Source organism: Symphalangus syndactylus, chromosome 16, assembly GCF_028878055.3.
Source record: "Symphalangus syndactylus isolate Jambi chromosome 16, NHGRI_mSymSyn1-v2.1_pri, whole genome shotgun sequence".
Lineage (NCBI taxonomy): Eukaryota > Metazoa > Chordata > Mammalia > Primates > Hylobatidae > Symphalangus > Symphalangus syndactylus.
Window position 1 is genome coordinate 95,631,787 of NC_072438.2, and position 22,756 is coordinate 95,654,542.

At 49.8% G+C, this 22,756-nt stretch overlaps 1 protein-coding gene across 4 annotated transcripts in view; it reads right to left on the reverse strand.

Annotated features, from left to right (window-relative positions):
- Nucleotides 1–14,749: 14,749 nt before the first annotated feature.
- Nucleotides 14,750–22,756, reverse strand: part of TENT4A (terminal nucleotidyltransferase 4A) — a 43,610-nt gene continuing 35,603 nt past the window's right edge. Inside the window, exons 9-14 of one of the 4 annotated variants that reach the window (XR_010116260.1) lie at nt 22,141–22,241; nt 21,297–21,469; nt 20,605–20,763; nt 18,760–18,924; nt 15,606–17,063; nt 14,750–15,415 (exon numbers count right to left, since the gene is read on the reverse strand). Coding sequence is in view for 2 of the 4 variants with exons in the window: in XM_055245624.2 (XP_055101599.1) it covers nt 16,872–17,066; nt 18,760–18,924; nt 20,605–20,763; nt 21,297–21,469; nt 22,141–22,241 (793 nt within the window). In the remaining 2 variants the exon portion in view is untranslated. Of the gene's footprint in view, nt 17,067–18,759; nt 18,925–20,604; nt 20,764–21,296; nt 21,470–22,140; nt 22,242–22,756 lie in introns of all 4 variants that reach the window. The other 3 variants (XR_010116259.1, XM_055245625.2, XM_055245624.2) reach the window with 3 other exon arrangements.

Below are 22,756 nucleotides of genomic sequence, written 5' to 3' on the forward strand. Positions count from 1 at the left end.
ACAGGTTCTGGATTGCTAAGCCTTCCCATGCACTTTCCTGTGTGTGTGCTGGTATACACATGCATACATACACATGTACACACACAACCTCCACATGCACACACACACACACACACACACACACACACAGCCAAGAGCACCAACAATCCCTCCATCAAATCACGGTTTTTGTCTTTCCCAGACTGAGTCACTAGAGCAAGATGCTGTCCCAGGAAGGTGGAATGAGTGTGCATTTCTTCTAAAAGTAATTAATTCTCCCTGGAGAGTCAGGCTACGGGCAGGGTGGTTTCACAGAGGAAGTGACTTTGGGCTGAGTCTTGGAGCTTGGGTAGAGTTTCCAGATGGACAAGTAGAAGAACAGATATGAGGGGCAACTGCGGGCCTTGCTGTGAAGCCAACGTGAGCTCTCCACAGTGCTACCACCTAGCAGTCCTGCCCCAACCAGTGGAGGCAACGGCTGTCACATAAACTATCCCCAGGGTGTGGCCAACAGCCTTGCCACCATCCAGATGCAAAGGCCAAGCTCGACCTTGCCCTTTCTTTGTGTGTCCTTCATGTCTGCACTCTCAGCCACACTGGGAACTGCAGGCAAGTTCTCCAAAGCTGGCAAGTGCTAAGGACAAAGCTCCAAGAGCCCCGGCAGCTCCAAGGCCCTCACCCCATGTTCCTTGCACCCTAATACTGTGGTTGCACCAGAACCTGCAGAAGCAGCTCAGAGCCCCGCACACGTAACAGCAGCCCAGGAACTGGGCCACTCGTCATAATCTGGGCACTACAGGGAGAAGAGCCTGCCCCACCTGGGCTGTGCCAGGCACCCCTGCCCCTGCTCGTCCAGAGTCCCTTTGTGAGAAGTGGGAGAAGAAGCCCCTTCCTCTGGACAGAACAGCCCCAGCCCAGGGTACAGAGCATGGATTCCAGCCCAGTGGTCCCTCTGCCAGGGCCCTCATGTGGAGAACAGCCTGCACAGCTCAGAGGCAGCCCCTAGGAGCCCATGAGATGCCTTCCATAGTGGCCCCCTTGGCAAGGCACACATGCCAGGGGAGGGCCACATGGGCCTCAGGGGTGGAGTTCTGCCTCAGGGAGGGATTCCTGTCACCCCTGCAGGAAGGGGCAGTCCCTGGAGGGGCTAAGTAGCCCTGGGGACAGGGAAGCAGAACAGATGACAACACAGAGTGTGGCCCAAGTCTCCAAGCTCATGACACAGAAGCTGCATGTGCTCCAGCAAGGGCAGGTGATCACTACCCTGTGTGGCCCCACCTCAGGCCACGGACCAAGAAAGGCTGGGTTTCAGGCATCCCTCCTGCAGCTGCCAATCCTCCCTTGCCCCACTCCCAGATCCAGCTTCCTCCTCCCAGAAGAGCAAAGAGACAAAAACACAAGGCAGAAATCAGCCGGCCCCTGGCCACAGAGGACATTCAGCCCAAGGGCAGCAGCCCAAGCCACGTGCAGTGGCCCCCGCCAAGCTTGCTAGCCACGTCCTTTCCCCCTTCCTGTGCCAGAACAGGACAGAGTCTCCCAGGGAACCTTTCCCCTTCCCACAGAAGGGAAGGGTCTCTGGTGCATGAGGGGAAGCTCCCTTTGACTCGGGCTCCAAGGACAGCGGGGACAAGCTAAGTCAACTGGCACCTGCTACGCCCCCGTCACAGTGGTTTGTTTAGGGACTGGCCTTTCCCAACAAGCAAGTATTTAGTGAGCCTCTGTGTGTTCTGGCCTTCGGGAACACAGCACAGGGGAAGCATCTAAAAGCCCTGCCTTGGTGGCCCTCACATCAGGTCATAGGGCCAGTGAGCCGGTGTGGCCTGAAACTCACCCCAGCTGAGGGCCTTGTGGGGCTGTGGGATTCACTACCCTCCGTGGAGTAGCCATCCCCAGGGAGAGTTCTGGAAACCCCACCACACACTGCTTCATTCCTCCCCTCTCTCAACAAACGCCTGCCAGGCACCTGCTTGTGTTAGTGCAGGGCCCAACATTAGACTCATTATGAAGAGCTGCCTTCACTCCTGGGAACATCAGGAGGGACCCTCCCCTCTGCATTCTACTGACAGAGCCCCCCAGCCAAGCAACCCTCCTCACCCCTGGGATGCAGCATGGCACCCCCAACCCTGCACAGTGGGCTGCAGGGTCCCCAGCGTCCCCAGATGGTAAGGGTGGCTCCCTGTGTCTCAGCCACTTTTAACGAGCGTGTTTTCCACTGAACACCTGCTTTCCCTCAGGGAGCCTGGAATTTGGGTACATGCTAGGCAGAAGGTGCCTGGAGTCCCGCCCCTAGTAAAAACCCTGGGCGCTGAGTCCCTAAGAGTATCCCTGTAGCTGACACTTCACAAGTGTTGTCATAACCTGACACTGGAGAAAATAATCTTGTCCTGTGTAGCTACACTGGGACAGGCTCTTCGGAACTTGCGCCCAGATCCCTGGACTCCGCCCCACATGCCTGTCCGCTGCTGGCTTGCTCTGTGTCCTTTCATAGTAATGAACCATGCTGTGAGGATAGCACCGCATGATGAGGGCTGTGAGTCCTCCTGAGAAAATCACCAACACTAGGGGTGGTCTTCGGGACCCTTGACACAAGCCCCAAGGCCAGTAACTTCAGAAAAATCCACAAACTGAAAGCCACTGTAAAGGAGAAAGCGCCAGGCTCCAGGAGCCTTCCCTCCACAGACTCTGGGGTAATTCCAGCTCACTCCCCACAGGGCTTTGGGGCAGACAGTCAGACCCCATTCTGCCCTCTGGTGTCCACAGAGTCCCCAGTGAGCTGAACACCAAATGCTTGGAGGCCTCGGCTACAGGGATCAGTGTCCGCCAGCAACCTGGTCCATTCAGGGTGGACGCTTTGACCAACGGGTGGGAAGTCTTAAAGGCAGCACACCTCAGGCCAGGGCAGGCCACACCCCCATACCCTGACACAGCCTCAGGAATGGGAATCTCCTCTTTTCCAATACCCAACATACAGGAAAAGCCTGCTCTCTGTCTGCCCGTTCTGTGTTTTCTTAGATTCTGCATGTCTGTTTGGCATCCTCAAAGCCAACTGTTGGCCAAAGAGATTCCCTCTGGCTACGAGGCAGCTTGGTGGGCCCCACTGTATTAGTCCTTCATGTTGCTGCAAGGAAATACCTGAGACTGGGTAATTTATAAAGAAAAGAGGTTTCTTTGGCTCACAGTTCTGCAGGCTGTACAGGAAGAATGGCACCAACATCTGCGTCTGGTGAGGCCTTGGGAAGCTTCCACTCATGGCAGGAGGCAAAGGGGAAGCAGGCGCCTCACCTGGCGAGAGAAGGAGCCCGAGAGAGGGAGGAGGTGCCAGGCTCTTTAAACAACCAGAACTTGTGTGAACTCGTAGTGAGAACTCATTACCACAAGGACAGCAGCAACCACTGAGGAGGCATCAGCCCTCATGAGCCAAACACCTCCCAGCAGGCCCACCTCCAGCATTGGCAGCCACATTTCAACATATTTGGAGGGGACAAAACATCTCAGCCCTATCACTCACCCACCTCCATATCTGACTCATGCACGTCCAGCCAACATTCCCCATACCCAAGTCATTCCAGAGCCAGGAAGCAGGCAACTAGAGCCCCGTTACAGCCCAAGCCCACTGAATGATTGGTGCTGGCGGATGCTAAGCTGCTCACCTCCCTGCAGAGGACGCCCCCTATGAGGGCTGAGGCCTAACCCCCCCCAGCCCCCGCCTCCTGTCTCCTGACCACCCTGACATGCCTGCTAGAGAAGAGGGCTACTGTGTAAGGATAAATCAGAGCAACTTGAGGACCGAGTTGCTGCCTCGTCCCCCAGCACCAATGCAGAGGCCTCGTGGGAAGGGTAGCCATGGAGCCAGCCCAGCCTGGAAGACACGAGGCAAGTCCCACCTGTCCAGACCTGCTGGTACCTCCAACCTGCAGGACATGAAATCACAGCAAAAAGGAGACAAAGATTATTTTAAAGAGTGGAGAGAGAAGGTCCAGCGTGGTGGATCACGCCTGTAATCCCAGCACTTTGGGAGGCCAAGGTGGGCAGATCATGAGGTCAGGAGTTCGAGATCAGTCTGGCTGACATGGTAAAACCTTGTCTAAAGATACAAAAAATTAGCCAGAAGTGGTGGCGCATGTCTGTAATCCCAGCTACTTGGGAGGCTGAGGCAGGAGAATCTATTGAACCCGGGAGGCAGAGGATGCAGTGAGCCGAAATCGTGCCATTGCAAATTGCAATCCAGCCTGGGCGACAGGGCAAGACTTCATCTCAAAAAAAAAAAAAAAAAAAACAAGAGTGGAGAGAGAGAAACGACAGTTTTGTGTTCTTTTGCACTGATAAAATAAGAAATATTTATTCTCCACCAATGTAGGTTTTGAGTGTCTACTTGTAGGGCATTCACCAAAATTGCTGTTCTCTTAATATGGCCATAAACCTAACAACCAAAATAAGCCAGCTCCCAGGACCCATGTCTGGCTAGTTGGCTGCCCACTCCCAGCCTCGCCCATGTCCAGGAGGGATCCTCCTTGTCACCGGACATGGCCCTGGCTTCCCGACCTCACTCACTCCACCCCACACAGCGCACTGGTTCCCTGAGGGAGAAGTGGCCTCGGGGTGGGGCTCCTGTAGAGTTCAGTGGCTGTTTTGCCCCCGGGGCTTCCAAGGCAGGTGTCTGGGACATTTACCTGAGGTCTGCATGGCACCCCGCTGCTCCTCTGCAGCTGCCCTGGACTCCAGGCTCTGGGGCCACAGCCTCAGCCACCTCCTCAGCCCTTGGCGGTGACGGGGAAATGTCTGCTGGCGGTAAGCCAGGGGCCCTCCAGTGAGTCAGTGCCCAGGCAGCCAGATAGAGAGTGCCAGGGAGGGAGCAGCAGAGGAGCAGGAAGTCCTAAAGGCTGCAGGCTTGGAGGGGAAGGTTGCAGTGAGAGGCATCTGCAAAGCACCAGGCAGTTTGCAAAGTGCCCTGCGCCAAGGCCTGCATCCAGGCCCCACCGCTCCAGGTAGTAGGTCTCATTCTCCAACCAGACAAAAGGGCCAGACACAGAATGCCACTGCCTCAGTTCACAAGCTCATCGGGGAGTGAGACGGAAACTGGACCCAGGACCTCCCCGCATAGGCAGCTCTCTGTTCCTGTTTCCATTCCTGAGGTTCTGAGGCTGAGCCATAGGCAGATTCCGGGGAAGAACAGACCAGCATCCTCAGGGTGCCCAGCTCCTCCACTCAAGCTCATGTCCCCCTCCCAGCACATCAGGGACCTTAATGACAAAGTGGCCACCAATCCCCTGCCCACACCAGAATGCGGCCCCAGAACTTGGTGCAGGTTCGCTGGGTGGGTGTGAGTCTGATTTCAGCAATTCTAGCAGACCCTCTGTGAGAACTGATGGACTCCCCTGGGAGCAGAAGGGACCCTAAGACCCACAAGGTGCAGAATCTGTAGCTTCAACCTCATTGTCACTGTTAAAATTCTACAGGTTTTTTTTTTTCAATAGAGCGAAAAATTGCAGCCTCATGTCCCTGGGCCTTTTTTAAACCTGAATACCTGGGGCTTTAAAAAATATTAATTCATAGCCTACCTTAGGCGGGGTTCTGCTCCTGCATGGAGTGACGTGCTGCCAGCTGCAGCGGGGAGGCTGGCAGGGTGGTTTGACCACAAAGAAACTCTGCAAGACTGAGGCAACAGCGCCCCCTTCTTCTCAAGGGTGAGACTGCGCAGCACAGCCAGAACTTCCACAAGGGCCTGCACCGAAGCGCCAGGCCTGGCAGGTGGGAGGGAGCCCTCAGCCAGACTCCACGTGGAGGGGGTGAGGGGCACAGCATGCCCATCCCAGACCCTGGGCCACCATGCAGCGTTCCCTGCTGTGCAGAGTGAATGGAGGCCTGGCTCACCCGAGAGGCGAGACAGACTCATCAGTAAGCGCCCCATCCAGGAACTTAAGAACTGAAATGCGCGGTGGCTCATGCTTGTAATCCTAGCACTTTGGAAGGCCGAGGCGGGCGGATCAGGAGGTCAGGAGATCGAGACCACGGTGAAACCCCGTCTCTACTAAAAATACAAAAAATTAGCCGGGCGTGGTGGCGGGTGCCTGTAGTCCCAGCTACTCGGAGAGGCTGAGGCAGGAGAATGGCGTGAACCCGGGAGGCGGAGCTTGCAGTGAGCCGAGATTGTGCCACTGCACTCCAGCCTGGGCGACAGAGCGAGACTCCGCCTCAAAAAAAAAAAAAAAAAAACAAAAACAAAAACAAAAAACTGAAATGAAACAGAACACTGGCAATCATCTGTCTCATTGTGGCTCCAAGTTGCCTTCCTCCTGTGCTGATGAGCTAACAGGCACTTTTAAAAAAATCAAAGAGGGGTCGGGTATGGTGGCTTACGGCACTTTGGGAGGCTGAGGAGGGAGGATCGCTTGAGCCCAAGAGTTTGAGACTACCCTGGGCAACATGGCAAAACCCTGTCTCTACAAAAAACAATAATAATAGTTAACTGGGCATAGTGGAACATGCCAGTAGTCCCAGCTACTCTGGAGGCTGAGATGATAAGATTGCTTGAGCCTACGAGTATGAGGCTGCCATGAGCTGTGATCACACCACTGCACTCCAGACAGAGCAAGAAGACTCTGTCTTAAAAAAAACAAAAACAATCCCAGAAAATCATCCAGGATGGCAACACTTGAGTGACTTATGTTACAATTAAATGAACGACCTTAGCATTGTATTAAATTCTATTACAGACAGTGCTTGACTTAATGATTTTTCAGCTTTTTGATGGTGTGGAAGCCGGATGTGTTTGGGAGAAACCATACTTAAAGTACACATACAACCATTCTGTTTTTATTTCAGTAAAGCATACAATACATTATGTGAGATTGTGTACCCATTAATCAACCTCTCTTCAACCTCCCACTCCCAATCCTTCCCAGCCCCTGGTAACACCAGTCCATTCTCTATCTTCAGAAGATCCACTTCAGCTCCCACATCCGAGAACATGCAATATTTACCTTTCTGCTTGCCTTGTTTCACTTAACGTAACGGCCTCCAGTTCTATCTGTGTTGCAAATGGCTGAAGAGTGTTCCACTGTGTATTTACACCACATTTTCTTTATCCATTCATCCACTGATGGGCACTTAGGTTGATTCCACATCTTGGCTCTTGTCAATAGTGCTGCAAAAAACATGGAGTGCAGATGTCTCTTCAATAATTTTTTCCTTTGGATATACGCCCAATAGTGAGATTTCTGGATCACATGGTTGTTCTAGATCAGTAGGGACACTAAAGTTTATAACAATCTATTGTATATTTCAAAAATAGACAGAATAATTCCAATGTTTTTAGCATAAAGAAAAGAAATATTTAAGGTGATGGATCTCCCAATTACTCTAATTTGACCTATACAAATTATATGAACATATTAAACTATCACATGTACTAAAATATGTACATATATTACATCAATTTTAACATTAATAAAATCAGCTTGTGTTAGATGATTTTGCCCAACTGGACGCTAATATAAGTGCTCTACGCACATGTAACAGACATTCGGTAGGTTAGGTGTATTAAAAGCATTTTTGACTTACAATGGGTTTATTGAGACCTAACCATATCATATAAGTCAAAGAGCATCTGTAGGTACCTAGATTTCAATTTTCCTTAAAAAAGGAAACTTGAGTCTTAACTCTTTTTCCTGCTGCCTTTTTCAAGGTAAAATATTGTCCTTACTCACTAAAGCTCTGCTATTTGCTTGCTACTGACTTTCTTTGGCATGGAATCACAGAAGCACAGGGAAGCACGACTGCCTATCCACAAGCTAGTGAAACTGTATCAAGCAATTCCTACATGCCTGGCAGTGTTGAGCACATGAGGAACAGACACCCACGCTCACAATTTATTGAGTGAAGAAGACAAATTTGAAAAGTTAAATAATGACCCAAGAGAAATATGCTCTTATAATGCATAGGTAATTAACTGACAGATATGGAACCCAACACTAGAGAACAGAGGAGTCATCGAGGCTCTCGGAGATGCAGAGCCACACTGCACGTGGAAGGGGTGGCTACCGGAGCGGGTGGACAGAGGTGGAGGAGGAGGGAGTTACCCAAAGGACAGCTGGTCCCATTCACAGAAGACACTGGGGACAATAGGCAGGGGGCTGTCCTGTCCCTGGGGACATACGAGGGGAGACAGAAGGGTCAGCGCCTCCCTATATGTAGGCACGACCCCTTCTGTGCCAGACTAGCCTTGGGTCTTTGACCACTTTGAACAAGCTAGAAACTCAGGACACGTAGAGGGGGGAGACTAGACGAGAAATGTTCCAACCGCCCTTTGTTCTGCACCCAAAACAGTGTTAAGCAGTATTGAGACCTTGTCCACGTAGTGTCACCTCTGGCCAGAGGATGCCTCATCAAAGGGCCAAGCACTGTGGATCCCGTCCTGCCACTGCCTTTGAAAAGGAGTTCTGGGGCCCCCACCAGAAGAAACCATGCTCTGCGCAGTTCTGAAGACCCGTTCTGGGCAGGATCGTGGCTGTCCCTCTCTGTGCCTTGGTGCATGTCTCACGTGACAGGTCCTGCCCATGAGTGGTGGTAAAAAAAAAAAAAAAAAAAAAAAATTTAGTGACTGAGGCCAGCAGCATTTTAAAAAATTAAATAGAACAGACAAGAGCGACTGTAGCACGGGAGGTCATGACATGATAAACACGAACAGTTACATTCGCACAGTGGCAAAGTAAGATGAGTTCTTCTGGTGAGGCAGCCCCGGCCACATGAACAGCGATGGCTCCCAATCTGGCCACACGGGAGACTCGCCTCGTGCTCAGAGCTCTCCGGTGTGCAAGCTCCCTCCTAACCATTCAATTCAGAGTCTCTGGAGGTGAGCCCCAGCATCCATGGCTCCTAGAAGAGGCGGCACCCAGGTCTCAGTACTTCCTTCTTAAAAGCAGGGCCCTGATGTGTGCCTCCACGCATTGCCCACAAGAAAGAGCCATTGTGTACTAGGGGTTCTCCCGGGCCATGGGGTGCACTGGCGGAAGAGGACTAAAGGATCAATAGTACCCTGGGCGGGCAGTGGGAGAAATGGGTGTGGCTGGTGAGTAGAGTGTGGAGCAGGCCTGGGTGCAGCTCAGGGAGGGAGTTTTTGGGTGCGGAAGCACAGCTCCAGTGTAGTTGGTGAGCGTGGCCTACGGGTGGGCACCGAGGGGCTCCTGCAAGGATAGTTTCAGTTCTGTTGAATCCAACAGCAAAACAGTGTGGGCTTTTATTTTGTATATTTTCAGATTTTTTCTTTTTCCATTTCATTTTTCTTCAGTCATTTATTTTTGCCACATTTTACATAACTACTGATACATGACCAATTGAATATTAAAAAATAATAACAAGCCACTCGGACAGATCAATTGAGAGGCAAGCATTCCGAGGGCAGAATGTCTCAGAAGGCCTCAAATGCCAGGTCCAGGGGCCAAGACTTCCACCTGCAGGGGAGCCACAGCACGCAGCAGGCATCTGTGCACAGCTCAGTCCAGTCACGCTGCCCTGGGGCTACATCTGCAGGCTGAGCTGTAAGCTCACCCGATGCCTGTCTGTGACAAACTTTGGTAACAAAGTGGTAAAACCAGCACCCAGGTGGGGCCAGCGTTCCCAAGGGGGCAGGGAAGGGACTCCCCTAACTGAGATCTCCAGCCTGTGCCTTAGCTGGATTAGGAGGCAGACAAATGACCTGAGTGGAGCAGGCTCCCTTCCTGTTTCCTGCGGTGCACAGCAACCAGGGTGGGAATTGCAGGGCCCTGGGGGAAGCTCCCTACTCCAGGTATGGGATCCAGGGCTCTGATCATTCCAGCAGGCATTTGTGCAATCCGCAGGACACCCTCCTCAACCCCTGTCCAGGAGTTGAGAAAATAAAAATGAAAGTAAGAGTGGGAAAGAGTTGGTGGTTTCCTGGCTTAAAGATGTGATCCATGGAAAGTGAGGGGCTCCACAAGGCATCCCCCAAAATCCAGGAGAAGGGAGAGGGAGTGGAACAGACATTCAAGCAATGAAGCTATGTCCCCTTTTTCCTCCCTACCAGACTGCTTTAACGAAACTTCAACCCATATGGAGTTTCACATGAGATTTTGTTTGAAATATGTGTTTCCTGTATATATCAGTTAAAATTGTATTCAGCTGAGAGCCCTGAATATCAGTGGCATAAACAGATGTGGGTGTCTTCTTCATGCAAATGTTATATATGAACATACAAAGAAGGACCAAAGCCTCAGGACTCTGGTCCTTTCCAGCTTCCTGCTCTGTCAGCCTTATTACACAGCTAGCCGCTTCGTGGTTACAACATGGCTGCTCTGTCGCCAGGCATTGCGTTTGAATTCCAGCCAGAATCCAAGGAGGGAAGCAAAGTACCTTCTCCTAGAAAAGTTTCATTCCAAAGGAAAGCGCTCTGTTGTGACCACCCCTAGCTGCAAGGATGCTATAAAAGTTATCTTTTCAGCTGTGCACACTGCTGTGTAAACAAAGTTGAGCCAGATAAAATACAGGACACCCAGTTAAATTGTCCATGCAATATTTGGAACATATACCAAAAAAGTATTCATCGTCTACTTAAATTCAAATGTAACTTGGAGTTTTGCGTTTTCATTTTCTAAATCTGGCAATCCTGGAAGAAATAAAGGAAAATAGATATTGGGTAAGTAACTAGCAGTATCTACCTACGATGCTGCCCTAAAATAGTAACCAGAATGTCAAATGATGGCATTTCTTAAACGACAGTACTTTTTCTTTCAAAATGTTCAAAGCTCCAGAGCAAGAAATCTTAAATACCAAATAAGCAACATTATAAATTCAAAGGCAAGAAAAAGGGGAAAGGAAAATAGGAATCCATGTATTACAATATTTTCCCTTTTTGCCTGTCATTAAAAATGAGTTCCTCCCGCCACTCCCCTTTCAACTGACAGGCTCGGTTCCCTGCGCCGGGCCTACCAGGTCTAATAACATGAGTCCATGCGGCCCAAGTGCTCACATCGGGCCTGGTGTGGCTCCAGGTGCTTTACGTGCATTTATTCGTTTAGTCTGTACAATGGCCCCTTGGGGAGATGAGGAAACTGGAGCACAGGAGTCAAGTGACGTGCCCAAGGACACACAGCCAGGAAGCAGCAGAAGCGAGACTTGAAGCCGGTGACTGTCCGTGGAGATCCACCCTCCCTTTTGCTCTGTGAACAGCCTGCTCACTGGTCCCCTTCCGGTGAGGGCTACCTCTGTCTTATACCCAAGACTATTGATGACGATGACTTTTCTTTCACATTTCGGGGACACTGAGAGGGAAATATCTATTTTCTAACAGAAATAACTGCCGAGTGGCAAGATTGGAAAGGGAGGCAAAGGCAAGATCCTGGAAAGCTTTTTAAATCAAATTAAAGATTTGGGGTTTGATTTCCCAAAACAGAGGAGCTGTACTGATCATCTTAGCTGCTTTTAGTGGACACTTGAACCAGCAAGAAAAAGTCTGAAGCACAGAATGAGCCTGTTACTCCCTTCTCCCCTGCCCTGCCAAACCCTTCCAGGGCTCTGCGCACCTCAGCTCCTAACTCCAGCCTTTGGACCCTAGGCCCAGGCTCTCTGCTGGCAGGACCCTATAAACGCTGGCCACAGAAAGTCCAACAGGAAGCCTCTCAGGTTTCATGAGCCCGCGTAGTTCCACCATAACCATTTCAACACACAGGGCCCTGCTGGCGATGCCACTGTGTCCCTAAAAGGCCCCCCCGACGTGAGCCACAGGCACAAGACACATCTTCAGAACCTGGTGGGGCTCAATCATTCCACCTAAACTCACAGCAATCTCTCTAGATGTTGTCGGACAACAAGAAGGGGCCACAGGCCTTTGCAAAGAGCAGCAGTGTGGAAGCAAGGCCCAGCGTGCGCTCGGGGGACTGGTGGATGTGCCACGTGACCTTTAGAAGCCTTTCACGTCACAGGACTTTAGTTTCTCATTTTCAGGGCTGAGCTGCTCTAGCTGGTCCTTAAGATTCTGCCCAATGTGAAAATTCCAACAGTGACATGGCAGCATGTGTGGAAGCTTCCTGTCTGTTGAGACCTGGATTTGGCCATAGCCACCTGCACCCATTACCATAAACCTCACTCAGGACTTGATGAAATACAAGCAGGAATGACAGGAATCTGCCTCGAGTCACATCTCTCTCAACCAAGCGTGAGTGACCCCACCGCACCTATGATGACCTGAGCATTGGCCAAGCTCCAACCGTTCCGTCTCAGAGGCCTGGGCAGAGGGCGCCATATCCACACTGGCAGGAAGGAACCCTGGGCAAGCTCGCCCCACAGCCACGTGGCTTCCCAGGAGACAGGACTCAACCTCCCAGTGCGACTGGTCCATACCCCCTTCCTTTACCTAAGAACCCCATGAAAAGCCTTGGTTTCTTGCCCTTGCCTGGAACTCACTCCAAGACCTCCAAGTCCTTAGCTGGTCCTTCTCTAGGATCAAGTCATGGGGTGAGACTCACCATGAATGACACCAGGCAGTTTACCCTTGCAATCTAGGGCTAGCGGGACCCCGCCCCTCCCAGGCTAACCCTCCCACACGGGCCCTGGAGACACAATGCAGGCAACATATTTTCGGGCCATTCTTAACAGGCATAGCCTCCAGTGTGGTATCTGGGATGTGTGTCTGTTTAACGGGAGCCACTGTCCATTCTAGGCAGTTACCTTTGACCAAAGGTAGTCAAAGTCACCTAAGGATTGGCAAGAACCTCACAAGTTATCGACAGCAGGAGGATGACACACACATGACAAGTTCTCAGGACTTAGGGCATCACAGGTGACCCAGTCACAATGAAACCACATCTGGATTACAAACGTCGCCACCGCCCCTGCGTACAGCTCATGGCCAGGCCGAGGCACGCCGGGCAAAGCATTTACAGGGCCCTCTGCGTATCTCACAGGGTAGAGAGGTGGCAGTCAAGACCCTGGGCAAATCAAAAGGAACATACGGAAGCTGGTCACGAGGGGGTTACCTGTTACCACGAGATCCAGTGCATGGGGTCCCGAGACGACGTGGTGGGCTTGCTGATGTTCATGCAGTGGCCTGGACAGGTTCAGTCTGCCCTCAGAAAGCCCTTACCTTCCAGTACTTCCAGCTTCCTAGGACAGCAGGACCCATTTGACACCTCAGGTGCCTCTGTGGGGCCTCAGGCTCCCTGGTAACGTGGCTGCTCCAGAGGCTGCTCCTGGAAGCCTCCTAAAGGCAGCTCTCCTCAGTACCAGTGGCTGAGTAGGCAGCATCACAACTCACGGGGAAATCCAGGACAGGTCAAGAGTGCCTCCCCCCGACACCCACCAGTCCCGCCTCCAACACAGAGGCTAACTCAGCCACGTCTCCCGCCTCCAGTGCCCTCCACCTCAGCACTGTCCTGGGCTCCTCCTCCAGATGCCCCTAGCTATAAGCCCCCCAGTTCCCTCGGAGGCCCTGCTCAACTCCTGCCAGCCCCACCCTGCCCACCACAGCTCATGCAGAAGCTGCACAGGGCTCTGCCCCCTGAAGAGGCTTTGGAGTCCCACCCGGCTGCCTGTCGTCTTCCCCACAGCACCACCATATGGTGCTGTCAGCGGCTTCTGCACACTCTTAGGAACCAGGTGCCATGAGGATAGGGCTGCTCTATTCCCCAGGTGGAAGGAATGTGTGTTTCACCCACAACACCCACCTTGACAACTGGAAGGACTCTAGAGCTGATGGCCCTAGAACATGCACTCAAGGGGCTGCACAGGCTGGGACATGCAGTTCTGTCACTTACTGGCCTAGAAGAATTCTTGTAGCTTTCCTTATAAATTCCAAACGTCGGCAGGGCACGGTGGCTCACGCCTGTAATCCCAGCACTTTGGGAGGCCGAGGTGGGCAGATGACCTGAAGTCAGGAGTTCGAGACCAGCCTGGCCGACATGGTGAAACCCCCCATCTCTACTAAAAATACAAAAATCAGCCGGGCATGGTGGTGGGTGCTTCTAATCCCAGCTACTCGGCAGGCTGAGGCAGGAGAATCGCTTGAACTTGGGAGGCGGAGCCTGTGGTGAGATGAGATTGTGCCACTATACTCCAGCCTGGGCGACAGAGCAAGACTCTGTCTCAAAATAAATAAATAAAAAAATCCCAAATGTCAGTTACATTTTAAGCTACATTATGATTGCTTGGTTTGTAATGTCTTGTTTGCAAGTGATGCAATGCTGACCTAAAAGAAATGAAGAAACTAAAATGTTGCCCCTGGGCAGTCTAAGTATACATAGTATCACATAGCAGCTTGCCAGCAACTGCATATAAGAATCATTTAAACAGTTTTACTGAATTCCTGTTAGCATCAGAATGTGAGGACAGAGGGCAGGTTTCTATTACTGTTATATAGGCCTTATGCAAAGTCTAGAACCTCTTTGTTTTTTGTTTTTGAGACAGGGTCTCACTCTGTCGCCCAAGCTGGAGTGCAGTAGCACGGTCTCAGCTCACTGCAACCTCTGCCTCCCGGGTTCAAGCAATTCTCACACCTCACCCTCCCGAGTAGCTGGGATTACAGGTGTGAGCCACCACACCTGGCTAATTTTTGTATTTTTACCTTCTCCTACTTTAATGGACCAGTGACAACATAATCTCCCTGCCACAACTTGCTTTACAGGACTGGAATCATCTGCCTTCTTTTGAATCTTATTTAGAATAACTGGCTAAAGCACTGCCCTAATTTAGAAATTCAATATAGAAAATGTAGAAGCCACTCTTGCCCTTGAAAGCATACACTCGGACACAAACACAAAACTGGTTTCCAAAGTTTATTAAAAATCAAAGAATAGAAAAACTTTACATAAAAATATGTCAATTTTAGCTTCCATATTGTTGTCCACACACAAAAAAATCGAAACATGATATTTTTTTGTCAAACCTGTAGCACGCGACCACAGTGGTAGCCAGGCCAATTCATTTGCTTCACCATGACAGAAATGGAACATGGTACCTGTGTCTATGAATCGAGCTTTAAAATGCACACCCCACAGGACACACACTGCCAGCCCCGTAGTGGTTTCCTTAATGTGGGTTTACAGTCAATATTGCTAATGCGTAGAGATTAGTACAGGCCTATAGATCAGTTTTTATAAATATTCTTTATCAATAGGTTCACAATTTAAATATTTTAAATATTTTTGATAACTTTCGGTCATCGAGAACTGCAGACACAGTGTGCTACTCTATTCTGGAATGCCTCCTAGAGAACCCGCAGTCGCAGCTGACAGCTCCCAATGACAGAGTGAGCCAGTCCTGCTTCAAAAGGGCAGACCGCAGACATCTTAAAGCTTGTCCTTGCTGGGCGTCGATCACATTCAGAGATCAATCTAGAACTCCCCACTGCCGCACATCCATCAGATGTCATGGTAATAAGTATCTTGTCTCGACATTCTCCACTAGTGGACTTCAAAGGCCAACCTACCTGTAGTGTTTAGCAAGACCAGACCCCCGTTTTAAAAACAGGAAGTCAGATGGCCTACAAGATGCAACCAACTCCCAGGACAACTGTGGTGCTCCAAAAACTCAGGGTTAGGCAGGATGGATATATTCTTGTTCAAAAAAAGGTAACAAAGACAGTGGTGGTTGTGGCGGAACACACTTGCATAGTATACCTGTATGCTTCCGACGGCGGGCGCCAGCGGTCCTGGCCCCAGCGCTGGGCTGTGCTGTCCTGCGACACGATCCGTTCAAACACTCCCCACGGCGCACTGGGCAGCTGACGCACTTCTCCTGGATTTGCTCTTAACAGAACGAATGCATACGCTACAGATTCCTCAACGGAATCAACAGAATTCCTTTCTCCACATTCCTAAAACTGGGTACCACGGTCCGCGATAATAGTCACCAGACCCATCATCACAGGCTATGTCACTAAAACTGACCGAAGCATTTTCCAGTTCACATTTTCCTAAAGATTTTATAATGTGACAACCCTTCTCTCCTTAGAAAGTTATACTTCTGGCACTTGAAATGCTGGATTTGTTGTCCAGTTTAAAAGAACTGAAAACCAAAACATTAAAACTCTGTGGTCAGAGCAAGACAACGGCCTGGGGCCCGACAGCAGGGCCACGGGCAGTCTGTCAGGTGGCTCTGGAGCCGAGCCCTTTGGAAAACCGTCAGGGCAACCTGGCTCCTTCACTCACTTCCGAGCAAAAGAAAAGACATCAAAATAAAACCCCAAACCCCTCATCATGGTGTTTGTAACGATGCTCGTCAGACAACCAGCCGACACGATGACCCAACTTAGAAAATGCAGCTCGGGAAAGGACCTAAGCTTGTTTAAAAAAAAATTCCCTCCTCCCTTAAATATAACTTATGTGAAAATAGGAAATTAAATAAAAAATATCTGAGTTATTGCACAAATCATAGGTTTTCAATATTTACATAGAAAAACAGTTCTGAAATTTCAAACAAAATGTGAGGGCAGTAAAACAATGACCTCCCAAGCCTATCCGTGGAGGAAAGACACACGAACGGGGTTTGATCTCCTCTGCTGCTTTGACAAACAGGAAACGAAAATAGCAAACCGCGAAGGAACAGACGGCAAACTGTGAAGGAACAGACACGGCTACCTCAAACCGCAAGTGCATGTTCACGTCCCTGCAGTTCCTGAGCGCGACCTGCCTCAGCACTGAAGGAAGAATCCTGGGAAGGCAGAAAACAACGTCCACGTTTAATAAGGCTTCACAGATGAGCACAACGAGCTGTTCTTGAAGATGGACGCGACCACCACACAAAGAAACATGCAGAGTGATCAGCGGCGGGCATGCCGCGAGCCCGGCTGACGTGCGGGGTGCTGGTCTCGGTTCCCCTGCCGGTGGCCGAGGCCGCAGGGCAGTCTGCGGAGGGGTGGGGGACGCTGACGCAGCCAGGAGCCATTATCTGCTGAGGCTGACGGGCAGACTGTCCCGCGTGTGTGTGTGTTTTTTCCTCCTCCAGCCGGTGCGGTTATACTGGTGGTGTCCCCTGTTGCCCACAGGGGGCCGCACACCTCCGCTACCCACAGAGCTGTAGCCGCCGCCTTGGGTGTGGCCGTGAGAGCCCTTCATGGACAGTTTCATGCCATTGTGCTGCTGGAGAAAGAGAGAGACAGCAGTGTTGGAGCCAGACAGCAGGCACAATGCCCACATCCTCAGGCAGTGACCACACTAAGCACCAACGTGATGTTACGTAGGGAGGAGGGATGGACTTCCCAACTCCTCCATCTGAGAGAAAAGCATTCTTCCCATTCCGTGACTGACTGAAGGCAAGAACCATGTACCAGGATCAAACCAAACAAATTCAGCAGAACCTCACTTCTAACTTGTTCCACTTATCCATAGAAATAAGGTCCCTAGCCGGGTGCCAGTGGCTTGCGCCTGTAATTCCAGCACTTTGGGAGGCCGAGGCAGGCAGGTCACTTGAGGTCAGCAGCTCGAGACCAGCCTGACCAACATGGTGAAACCCCATCTCTACTAAAAATAAAAAAATCGGCTGGGTGTGATGGCACACACATGTAATTCCAGCTACTCGAGAGGCTGAGGCACAAGAATTGCTTGAACCCGGGAGGCAGAGGTTACAGTGAGCTGAGATCACACCACTGCACTCCAGCCTGGGTGATGGAGTGAGATTCTGTCCCCCCCAAAAAAAAGAAATAAGAAGGTCCCTGTCATGTTCTTCCCCCAACTGTGGCCTTCTAGAAAGAACCGATCGAGTCACACACATGCCAGAGCCTGGCGCTCTCGCCCTCAGCAGCCTGTCGATCCCGGCATGCAGCAGCCTGTGCTTGGGCTGCACCCAAAGCACATTCCCTGCACTGCAAAGTCCCGGCCAAGCAGACTGAGAGGAAACACACGCCGGCTTCAGGAAAGTCTCAGAGCAAGACAAACAGCAGGAGGAGGCTGGGAAAGCAAAGCCAAAATGCAAAGAAGGGGCTGTTGTGCGAAGCTGTTCTTTCACCCTGAATGTGTCTATCGGGGATGGATAAATCCAAGAGGAAATGCTCTATTACTTAACTCCTAAAAACAATCATCATACAACACAGGGCCAAGAGGCGAGCCTCAAGAATAAAAAACTTACTGGCAAATAGATTAGACAAGCAAAGGAGGAGCGGGGTAAAGAGGTGTGGACACCGATGAAAGCACTGAGCATCCGCAGAGCCCAAGGGAACATCACACGTGATGGGGGCTGACCTGGAAGATCTTCACCATGGCTCTCCCAATCATTTAGGTACTTCAAGAATATAGGGACTTAATGTGACCTGTTTTCTCCGTGCATACAGCGGGACTTGAGAGGAGCCACAGGGGCAGGCATGCCAGGGCCCTGCTGAGGCCCAGCACACAGCTCTGCCCACCCTAATGCTTGCTCCCACCCCAGGCGGGGATCAGGCAATGTGGGACTGACAGCAGCATACATGGGACATCATGGCAAGATCTGCTCTTGGTTTTATCATTTGCTTCTTGAAAACCAAGGTATTTAGCATATAAATCAATTATATAAATGGGAAAAGTCTTCATTTTGAGCCTTATTTCAAACTTCAGTTTTATGCTATCAGTTCAACAGAGGAATTAACAGATGTTTGTGGCAACCAGTTAAACTATATATTACATCTTAAAATAACTTTTTAAAGTTTTGTTTGGAAAGACAAGCAAACATGAGGCTGAATGACAACAAAGCAAATTTCATTTTCAAATGATCTCTCTGGAATTCTCTTTGGAGGAGAAAACATTTAGTGCCACCTCTCACATGGCAGCTTGAACAGGTGAACACACAAGGACAGAGCTATACCTTATGATACAGATGAGGGCTTGAGAGCGGGTTGGGGGACGCTGAGGGAATGGCCGGGGAAGACATGTGGTGGACGGCTTTCAAAGACGCAGTTCCTTCTACACCAGCTTGTCTGCAAGGAACAGGAGCAACCCCTAGGGTCGGTGGAGGTATAGTAAACCTGGTCTAGGAACAAAACGAGAGACAGCCATGGGTACCAAATCAATCAGAGGAAAACCATCCGGGTTCTAAGCTCAGCACCACCAAAGGGCAGCTCATAAATGGCACAGTTGCATGTGGGCTCCATAGAGCAGTCTGTGTTACTATAACCTAACAATACTGTGCTTTGAATTGGAAATACCTCATATTCTGAAACAGCAATTGGCACATAAAGTATGCCCAGTAATCCAAGTCATAAAGTTTAAAACTCATTGAAGATCAAACGATCAAGACATTAGAGTCATCAGAATAACAACTGACCTACTCACACGCTGAACTCAGGGGTCACAGCCCAAGGCTGGCCCAACTGGTGGCCTGAGGGGCCGTGGGACAGCTGGCAGTTCCTTCCTTGCCTGCTGTCCAGGTCCCAGGCTGCTTCTAGGTCAGCATCACCCATTACTGTCAGCAGCAGAAGTGCGCTAACGAGAACCCCTTTTCTCAGACTTGCAACACTGACCTGGTTGCATCTTGGCATCCCATGCATTTACCCCAACAACCTCTAGAGATTGACTGTGGCCAAGAGTCTTCTTAGATAAATACCTATAAACCCTCAGCGTCCCTAGACTTCACACTCGAACCACACAAGCAGCCGCAGAGTGTGGCTCTATAGCTCAGCAGCCGCACTGGGCTCTCAAGGGCCCCAAGGCTTGTGGGTGGTTAAAACAAACACCTTTGTGACAAATGGCCAGGACGTCAGGGCCACTGTGATGACCATAAAAAGGCAACCAAGTTTATCTGTGGTATAATTGATTTTAAGAGTGTAAATAATTGCCTCAGAATTTTACATTTATGCAGTAATTAGACATGTTATGGTGTCTGGCTGGGCCATGGCTCTGCTCATCAACTCTGTGGGTCATTACAGAGCCAGCATCCCAGAAGCTCCGCCAGAATCAGGGTGGATCCTGTGAGAATGTCTTCCCCAGAGCAGAGTGCAAAACTCCAAGAAATGAGTCAAAAGAAATGAGTCAAAACACTTTTGCATGTACCTACATAGTTTTATGCTCAAATTATACCCCACATTTCAGAAAATGGTTTTCAGTCAATTAACATGTTGGGTTTATACCCACACACATTCCAGTGATGTATAATCGGAAGTAGATACAAAATTTAGTATTTATAAAATTATCCTTTAGATTGCTAATTTTATCTAAATTTTAAAAACAGTATATTCTAACAGAAAAAGCCTTAGAAATTATGCCTAATTTAAAACATGAAAAAAGTCTAATAAGTTCACATTAAAACTTTTAAAAAGTCTCAACAATGAGATTCTGAGAGGAAGTAGGGACAAGTGTCTGGCGCTGCTTGGTGCCCGGCTAAGTGGGTCGCGACTGAGTCACTCTCTCAAGATGACCCTGGACAGCAGTCTCATGCTGGGGCAGTGAGGAAACTTGCAGGAGGGCAGTGGACCTGGCCCCCGTGAAAAGCCACGGCAGCACTCAAGAACCACAGTCTCCTCGCTGCTGAAACTATACATGGGGGACCTTAACACCACAAAAAAGAGAGGATTTCCTAGAACGACACAGCAATGGCCAAAGACTCAAAAAGTTACTCTTCTAATTCAAAGGACCATCAATCTCTAGTGCATATCACAGCTTGGATGCTGTTCCCAGGGGCCACCAGCGGGAAGGGTGCCAGAGGGCCACGTACCTGATTGTTGGTTGTCATGATCAGTGTTCTGGAAGTGGTGGGCTGAGGTTTGCCACTGGGCATTGGCAAGGCGGTGGGTAAGCCGGCCATGAGAGGAGCTGGCGCTTGCAGACTGAACTGGTAAACACTGGGCGTTGTGCAGGGCGGTGTGTCTGAATCCTTGAACCCGGTACAAAAAAACAACAAGGACAGCTGTACCACAAAGGCGCACTACTACTTCCTTAAAGCTATGAAAAGAAACGCCTGCATCCAGGCTGGCTATGAAAAGTTATTCAAATTAAGTGTAACTTCTGAACAGGCAGCCCAAACCTACCCAGGCTTCCTTCAAGTAATTTCATCAAAACTGAAAAAGAATGTTAAAGGAAATACAGAAGAGATACTTGGATTTAATTTTTTTTTTAAACCTTCAAATAAATTTTTAAAAACTACTCAAGAAAGTCCACCGTAGTTCAACTGTGAAGAGGATTACTGCCTTCGACAGCCACATGAGCCACACAGGTTCTGACGGTTCACAGCAGGGGCAAGGAAGCCTGGTGCCAACATCACGGGGCTGCCCCCCACCCACCTCCACACACATACAAGGAGACAAAACCTGAGCAAAACCAAGGGGGAGACTTTAAGCTCGCGGCTATGGACATTTACCAGAGACACAAACTGTCCAACAGACACATGGAGGAGGGGAGGGCACTCACAACATCACTCCCAGAAAGTGAAGACACAGAAGAGGCCGAGGAGCCTGAAGACAGGAGCTGGGGGCTGGACAGCGACAAAGTCAAGCGCTGGCCATAGGGAGACTCAGGCTCTCGGTTCTGCGCCTGCTCCCCATTGCACGTGGCTATTCGCTCTTTGATCTTGATCCTGTTGTCTGTGGAGGGAAAAAGCCTTGGTTAATAACTCCTGAGAACCGCGGTGTAGAGCCGCCCCAGCAGCATGAGTCATGGGTTCTGCTGAGGCGGGAACGCTGCTAATGTGACTGACAAACCCAACATTACGTTTTGCTTGATTTAATTTTAAAGATTACGTTCGATTAGTTATTAGAAAACATTAAACATGTTTGTAATAACTTGGGTATGCAAATCATCTTTAATTGTGAACTTTCTAAAATCTAAATACAGATCAAGTATTTTTTACTTTATTTAGCATCTTAATTAGGATGTACTGTAAGTACAAATAAATACACACTGGATTTCAGACAGTACAAAAAACAGCTATAAAATATCTCAATTATTTTTATGTTGATTACATGTTGAAATGTTAATATTTTGACTTGAGTTGAATAAAGTCTATCAGAATTACTTCACCTGTTTCTTTTCACATTTGACACAGCCTTAGAAACTTTGAAATTCTATGTGTGGCATATATTATATTGTTTCTACTGGACCGTGCTGCTCTAGATCTTATTGTCTTCTTAATTAATGCTCATCAGAAAAACTAGCTATTTTCTTAATTTGACCAATTTACCACAAAGGAATAGACACTTCTGCATGAACACGCCAGCCAGTGATTAGGATGAACACAAATGAATTAATCTCTCACCCATGCCTGGTGACAGGTGGGCTTTGCTGCCCCACTTCTCTTTGATCCACCTCCGGTAGTCAATCACCTCCTGAGTTACTTTGATGATTCTTCCTAAAGTACTGCAAAGGGACATTGTTGGAGATCAACAGAGTACAACAGGTATCAGGGAGCTGAGAACCCCTCTCGAGCAGCTACCTTATACCCCTAACAGATCATCTCGCTAGTTGAAGGACAATAGGAAAGGAGCTAAAATACGTTGATAAATTTCTATGACTTCTAATGATTCAGCTCAAGCATACCCTGGGATTGCAGTACATCTACCTACAGAAGACCACTGTGAAATGCAGCTCCAAGTAGGGGAGTGGGGCCTTCCTACCCACGATGATCATACAGTGCTGACATTTCACTTCCCACTGCACGGGCGAGAATGGAGATGGTACCAAGACAAGTGCCCTACACGGGGCCCAGAGCTCCTCCTGAAAACACTGAGCAGACAGCGGCTCAGGAACACAGAGCTCCAGCACCACCAGCACCTGCAGCGGCTGCCGAGCCAGGCCTCGAAACCTGTTTATTCCATCATCCACCATGGAACGGATCTATCAAACTGTTTCGAATTCCACTCTTGACGACCACG